The sequence below is a fragment of the Portunus trituberculatus genome, chromosome 14 (genome assembly GCF_017591435.1).
Source record: "Portunus trituberculatus isolate SZX2019 chromosome 14, ASM1759143v1, whole genome shotgun sequence".
Classification (NCBI taxonomy): domain Eukaryota; kingdom Metazoa; phylum Arthropoda; class Malacostraca; order Decapoda; family Portunidae; genus Portunus; species Portunus trituberculatus.
Genome location: NC_059268.1, coordinates 18,509,184 through 18,517,153, shown reverse-complemented (window position 1 = coordinate 18,517,153; position 7,970 = coordinate 18,509,184). Strand labels below are relative to the sequence as shown.

The 7,970-nt window shown below is 40.6% G+C and overlaps 1 protein-coding gene across 1 annotated transcript in view; it reads right to left on the bottom strand.

The window, feature by feature from the left end:
- Positions 1–916: 916 nt before the first annotated feature.
- LOC123503730 (guanine deaminase-like) overlaps positions 917–7,970 on the bottom strand; it is an 11,165-nt gene continuing 4,111 nt past the window's right edge. The window contains 9 exon segments of the mRNA XM_045253719.1: positions 917–1,340; positions 1,539–1,645; positions 2,419–2,565; positions 3,127–3,234; positions 3,237–3,291; positions 3,428–3,643; positions 3,756–3,977; positions 5,548–5,719; positions 7,222–7,310. Coding sequence (XP_045109654.1) covers positions 1,242–1,340; positions 1,539–1,645; positions 2,419–2,565; positions 3,127–3,234; positions 3,237–3,291; positions 3,428–3,643; positions 3,756–3,977; positions 5,548–5,719; positions 7,222–7,310 — 1,215 coding nt within the window. The 3' untranslated portion in view covers positions 917–1,241.

Sequence of the window (7,970 nt, the reverse complement as noted above, 5' to 3'; positions counted from 1 at the left end):
ATATTGATAAGATGTTTGGAGAAACATATAATTTGATTAGAAATATTGGATTAGCCTTTCATTATATGGATAAAGATATGATGAAGAAATTAATTAGTACAGTAATTAGACCAAGATTGGAATATGCTGGGGTGGTTTGGTCCCCTTATAAAAAGAAGCATATAAGGAAGTTGGAGAGATTGCAGAGAATGGCAACAAAAATGGTTCCGGAATTGGCAGAAATGACCTATGAGGAGATTAAAAGAAATGAATTTGCTTACCTTGGAACAAAGAAGAGAAAGAGGGGATTTAATACAGGTTTATAAACTGTTGAACGGTTTGGATGAAGTGGATAATGAGCAAATGATGTTAAGAGAGGAAAATTTAAAAAGAACTACGAGATCGCATAGTAAAAAGATAGCCAAGGGAATATGCTTGAAGGATGTGAAGAAATATAGTTTACCACAGAGATGTGTGGAGGTGTGGAATAGTTTGAGTGAGGAGGTGGTCTCAGCGAGGAGTGTGCATAGTTTTAAAGGAAAGTTGGATGTGTGTAGATATGGAGATGGGGCCACACAAGTATGATACCCAAGCCCTATAAAATTACAACTAGGTGAATATACACACACACACACACACACACCGCGTAGTGTAGTGGTTAGCATGCTCGACTCACAATTGAGAGGGCCGGGTTTGAGTCCTGGTAAGCGGCGAGGCAAATGGACAAGCCTCTTAATGTGTGGCCCCTGTTCACCTAGCAGTAAATAGGTACGGGATGTAACTCAAGGGGTTGTGGCCTCGCTTTCCTGGTGTGTGTTGTGTGTTGATGTGGTCTCAGTCCTATCCGAAGATCGGTCTATGAGCTCTGAGCTTGCTCCGTAATGGGGAAGACTGGCTGGGTGATCAGCAGGTGACCGAGGTGAATTACACACACTTGTGGAGCATATAATGACTTTATAATGGAGTGGAAGTTATTTCTATTACATACTCATATATGATTCATGCATCACCTAAGCTTGTGCTCCATCTGAGAGTTTTTAATTAATTTTTGTCTTGTTCTAGTTTCAATATCACATACTGTATGTAGTAAAGGGAGAGAAAAAAAATATTTTGTTAGAAGCTTGAGATGAACACTACACATATTAAATGAGTCATCAATGAGGACCATCTTCCACTGCCAAAACGTAACTACCACAGAGACTTTCAAATGACCTGCTCTATAAAATATGATGATCTTCAGTCTCAGATCTCTGGTTACTACTTCAGCGAGCAACGACCCTCCGTCCTGCCACATACACCTCCACCATGTTCCGGTCATCACCATTGTACAGGAATCTTTGGATCTTATCTTCCATTGTGTCCTGGATGGAAGGAAGAACATGAGATCAGAAACTATAACTGGGATGGTTTAATCACATCAAGAGGACAAAATGTAAGATGAGTAAGGAACATACACAATGTAGCTCCCTAAGATATGTAAGGAAACACATATGGAACATGAGGGTGCAGCAGTGCAACAAGACCTGATCATACTAGGGTGGCAATGCTTATATACTTGCCTGATCATATATGTCCAGCGGTGAATCCGGGACATCAACATCAACTAATATTGCATCAAACTCTTTCCCCACCACAAAATTACCAATGCAGTCATCCATGCTCACCACTGTAATAGAATAAAGATGTGTTATTAATGTTAATAGTAATGAATATGTCCATGGATGTAAAATGGTTATACAACAATAGTACAGGAATCAGGATAGAACTGAAATTATGGGGCTCACACTCAATAAACTTAGGTTCAAGAGAGAGGAAGAAGTTAGTTCACAAAACAGAGTTGTGTAAGATTGGAATACACTCATCAATCACATTGTTAGTGGTGGAAGGTTTAAAAGAATATTAGATAAATGAAGGTTTAGAATGATTGGTAAGAATGGATTGGTAAGATGTTATTACATGTAGGTACACTGTTTCTGGTTTCTTGCAGCTTGGCTTATTTTCATAATCTTACTGAATACATAATTAATGACAGGAAATACATATTAATAATCCTCTCTCTCTCTCTCTCTCTCTCTCTTATTCCTATGTATATATTTGACAAGGTAGTGGTGAGTAAGACCCGGATTAGGCATGCTGTTTGTACCACCATAGCAGATGTTCCATGTTCCGTTTCATGACAAATTTATGACTAAAATTTCCCTGAAAGTGACATTTCCACATGAATGCTTACTCTGCTGTGTATTGTTAAATGTTTTATTCCATGATGTCAATTAACAAGTTTCAGTGAAGTGCATATTTATGGTGTTGATGATAATTAACTATGATTCTGCATCAGTGATAGGAAAAAAAATTCACCTAGTTATCTTTGTGGATTTTGAAAGCAGTTTTTCAAGAATTTTAAAAATATCAGCTTACATTCAGTATCAGAAGTGCATTTACCTTGAGCTCCTCCCAGAGTGGCCAGGTGGAAGGCTTCAGGTAGAGTGAGCACATCGTGTTTGGAGTGTTCCATCCCCACAGAGCAGGAGACATGTAGGGCTCGCCTCATTGCATCCAGCACTGAAGAACTGTAGCCAGCAGAACAGTCTGCAACAAAAAGCTTAGTGTCAGGATGAGTGAGGAAACTGGAAACAAAAGTAGCTACCAGGATAAAATGTCTTACATGGTTGGGCTCCATAAGGACCCCTAATATAGCTAAGGCTGGCAGCACACCATCCCTCATCCATTTTCTTTAATAGGCACAGGAAACATTTTCTTTTCATGCTAAAGATCTCATGAATTTTGAAAATGTGATGGGTTCTTTTTCATCGGTGCAAACCCTGATACAAGTGTTTTCTTCATATTTGTCAATGATATCCAAAAAATATTAATGAATAATCTGGGATTTACACACACACACACACACACACACACACACACATATTATATCCTCTGGAAAAAAGTACTAAAAGTTTCATAAAATATTTCATAAAATACAAACTTAACTAGATAATAGACCAGTTCACAATCGCATTTACCCCAAAAATAATACTAGATTCATTCAATTCACTCACCAAGTTTCATGCCCTATCCCAGATGCACAAGAAATCTAGGGTTTATCTAGAAAAGCTTCTCCTTTACTTCCTTCACAGTTCCTCACCGACTCACCAGTGCCCAGGCCGACCTTGACCCCATGCTGAAGCAGTTTCTTTACGTTGCAGTGGCCAGAGAGAAGATTAAGATTAGAGTTAGGACAATGCGATACCCCAGCTCCTTCTCCGCCAACAACCGCACCTCCTCGTCGTCCAGCCATACGCAGTGAGCCATGATCGTCTGCAGATTAGATTAACCAGTCAATCATGAAGTACAGTAGCTCTGATGAATTAATGTAAAAGCTACAAATTACATAATCATCTATAAACATGTATCAAGATCTATCCCGGACCTTCCTTAAACCTATCTCTCTCACCTTGTCCGTCAGCAGACCCATGGCATGGTACAGATACGTGTAGGAAGGGAAATCGGGGAAAATCTTCTTAACCAATTCCTTCTCTGGTTCACTCTCACACAGATGGCTTTGCACGCGACACTTGTGCTTGGATGCCAGGGCACCCAGGGCACGCATATGGTCTTCCGGGCACGTGATAGCAAAACGAGGCGTCACAATGGGCTGGACGAGGGGTGACTGGTAATGAGAAGTGAGAAATTGGATTGAGTTATTATTAAAAGCACTTTCGAATTATCTTTGCATGAAAAAGATTATAAGAGGTAACTATAGGGTGTAGTATTCACAGTACCTTGAGACTCTCCGTGTAACTAATAAATTCCTCGGTCTCACGTAGGCTCTCCTCCACACTCTCCTCGCGGTAGTTCTCAGGACAGTTCATCAGCATGTTCACTTTACCGACCAGGGCACGCTGACCTTTAGCTGCCGTCGTCGCTGCTAAGACCTTGGTGGCAGGTAGGTGGGCGGTGGCAAAGTAAGAGGCGGTGGTGGTGCCATTACGTAACATTCGATCCTGAGGGAGGCAACACGTGGGGTAATCAAGGTATAATTATGTTCTAGGTGGTGGTGAACAGTTATTTGTGAAGAAGAAAGTAATAAGATAGAAAGCGCAGTTTTCATAGTCGTAGTCTGAAATTGATGTTTCGGAAAATGACGTATAAAGGCGAGGGAAGTACTGAAGCTTATGGTGCGTGTAATTCGCCTGCAGCTGGTCACCCAAGCTGTCCCAACAATTATTCCTACTCTTTTCCTGAGTGAGCACCACTTGGAAGTCCCGTACAGTCCCTGCGTACTAACTACCTGGTTCCGGAAAAAAGAAAGTCCATTCCAGCAAAAATCAATTCATTCACAAGTATTGGAACACACATATGAACTCCCTAACCGCAAGGAACACAACTCAATTTAATGCCAGGGATGCATCTATTTCTTCTCCACAGCTGATCGATGCCAGTTTATTTTGTGTAAGGGAATAATATTTTATTCTGAAAAATTAATTAATAAGACTTAACTAAAAATCGCACATAATCCCGAAAGTGCTCATGTACCACCTGGAAGGCCTTCGCATACCACAGGTTGGAAGCCACTACCCTATGGAAAGACCTCGGAGCTCATACTGACCGATCTTCGAGTAGGACTGGAACCACACCACACACCGGGACAGCGAGGCCACAACCCCTCAGATTACATCCCGTACTTGTTAATAGGTGAACAGGGGTTACACATAAAGAGGCTCGCCCATGCCTCCCCACGCCCGGAACTCGAACCCAGCCGGGCTTTTTTCGGTTGTGAGCCGAGTGTGTTAACCACTATATACTACGCTGTGTGTGTCATAATATCAATTATTTTTTAGAGAGCTAAACAGCTGAACATCAATACTATTATAGACACATTTGCTGTCAATCACCAGAACAGGCGCCTAGTTTTATAGTAACACCTTGATCTAATTAAAGTTCTTGGTCTGTTTGCCGTGCTCTAACTTCTACTATTCTTCCTCAGAATGTATTAACGTAGACTCATTATTTTCTGCCAAGTTAACTACGCACTTCCACATGCCTATATATTTTACTTCTTTTGATAGAGTGGACTTTCCCTAAATAGTAATAAATGTTGAATATACATTATTCTGGATTTCCTTGATTTTATGTACAATTTGTCCTTGGATAAAATTTTAACCGAGATTAAAACAATGTTATTAGTTAACATAGCATTTTCAAAAGTACAGGTGTCTGAAATGTACCTTAGTATTTATGCATAGCAATTTACAATCAATACTTCACTTCAATGATATTTTGTGAAGTCCTTCCACATTTTACCCAAGCTGCCCCTCAGCCCGCCCCAATGAAAATTTCCTGGCGCCACCACCGTGTATAAAGCTATCCATGATTTATGAGAATGAAGTCTTGGTAATTAAAATAGCTGAGTGAAAATACGGGTTTTAATCATAGGTATTATTAAAAGTATAATCACCACATTCCCTATCATCACCACAACCACAGCACATTTGCTGCGTCTGTCATTATCATTAATCTTAAGGCTCCCTCATACCAAGGAAGATAAGAAGCACTATCTTTCCTCATACTCACCACTACTCGCGGGTACACCTTCTCGGCCACTTTGACGTCAGCGAAAGATCTCTCGGTGGGAAACGTGTACTTCTCTAGCCACTCCAGCAGCGGCGTGCCCAGGTGAAGGCCGTTGTTAGGAAACTGTGACGCGTGAACGTGAGAGTCCACCAGACCCGGCATGAGGAACTGGCTGCGAGATTATAATGATTAACACAAACACACACACACACACACATGGCTGTGGTTGCTGTATATAACATACCTACTTATATCCACATAGTAATTATTATTATTATTATTATTATTATTATTATTATTATTATCATTATTACTATTATCATTAATTATTATTATTATGAAGAAGAAGAAGGAAAAAAAAGCATAAGAGGAGGAGGAGGAGGAGGAGGAGGAGGAGGAGGAGGAGGAGGAGGAGGAGGAGGAGGAGGAGGAGGAGGAGGAAGAAGAAGAAGAAGAAGAAGAAGAAGAAGAAGAAGAAGAAGAAGAAGAAGAAGAAGAAGAAGAAGAAGAAGAAGAAAGAGTCTCTTTATTCTGATTTAACGATGATTTTGTACCATCAGGAGAAACAGTCGTGAGAACCTAACTGATCTAACTGATCACCTCTGTCGGACCTTTCAAAAGTTCTTCTGAGAGCCCAAAGTGATTACGAATGCGGCCTTACGTAAATCTCCAGACTGACGTTTCTCATCCATTTATTACTACGTTGTTACGTTACTTGTAAACATTTCCTCTATGGTATGTGACTAACATGAAGACTGCTGCCGAAAATCTTTTAAAATATGATGACACTCTCTCTCTCTCTCTCTCTCTCTCTCTCTCTCTCTATCTATCTATCTATCTATCTATCTCTTAGTCAGCCCTTCGTCAGCCGAACACATAACATACACACGTGGTAGAACATCTGAGTGACACCACCGTGACTCGGCTTGTGCAGCGCTTGTCATGTGTTCGGCAGGCAGACTCGACCGGAGATAATCCTTTGTTTTCATTGGGACTGCATGAGCTTAGCTACGGGGAGGAATTATCTCAAAATCTTATCCTGCCCTATCATAAGCTTCTCTCACGCATGTGTTGTATGGATGAGGTTAACTTTCGTCTCGGTCGAAGATGGTAAGCCGGCCAGAGACACGCGAACACGGTACTGTAAGGTGACTCCGTCCTGCAACAAAAACGTCAGAGTGGACGGACCCCAGAAGTAACATTTGAGCAAGCACATGTCAGGCGTCTAGGTTCCGTCTCCTTCCGTCAGTGGTGAGATTTACAGCGCGACGTGAAAGATGGGAAGCATTAATGGTTGAAACGTAACGCAGAGGAGTTTATTTACGCACTCAACATCAATTTTTTTCACTGTGAAACACGTAACACTACCAGCAGCACGGCCTTATTACATCCCGGTTTCTGTGTTCTGTTAGAGTAAATAATTGGCTTTGCGAAGGAAACGTTGTATCTGCAAAGTTGTATTAAGATAGTTATGTACTGTATTCTTCTACTTGGTTAAGTTTCATATAATATCTGAGGAGTAAGGTGAACTAAGAAAGCAAGGGTGAAAGTCACAAATTTCGTCGGACATCCACAGGGCAGAGGGACATTGTGTTTGTCACCTTTGTTGCCCTGGAAGAGAGAGAGAGAGAGAGAGAGAGAGAGAGAGAGAGAGAGAGAGAGAGAGAGACTTACCTTGTAGTGAGATGGACAATGGAAGACACCGGTAAGTTGTGTTTCTCTTTCAATTCATTTAGTTTTGTCACATCTTCCACGAAAATTATCTGGAAGGAAGACAGACACTTCGTATAAAGGTGTCTTCTTCTATAGTACTGATCAGCTGAAGATCCTTAATATATATATATATATATATATATATATATATATATATATATATATATAGAGAGAGAGAGAGAGAGAGAGAGAGAGAGAGAGAGAGAGAGAGAGAGAGAGAGAGAGAGAGAGAGAGAGAGAGAGAGACTGTAAGCTTAGCTCGACTTATGGTTGCACCAGGAGTGCCGATGGAGAGATGTAGTTTTACTGGTAAGGTGTTGAGATTGTCATGTGATTTCTTTACATGAAATGTTACAAAATCGAATTAAATCACGAATCCGCCAAAAGACGCGGGAGATTACATTTCAAAAATTTATTTCGCAATTTGTCTTCAGTGAGACCTACACATGCACAAGCAAATCAAGTTAATATTGCTAATACTGTTCTACATGTATCGTCATAAAAACAGTGAGCAATTACTATTACCTAATGGAAGTGATAAATTATGTGATAAATCTTGACGCGTTTCATTGTTTTGTTTGTAGCAGCATACTCCTCTATACATGGGCCCCTATAGAGTTAGTAGCTGAAGGATGAGAAAAACTAGTATAGATGACTCAGAACGCCTAATCTCATAGAAACATTTTAGCTAGAGATGAGATGTGAAATAT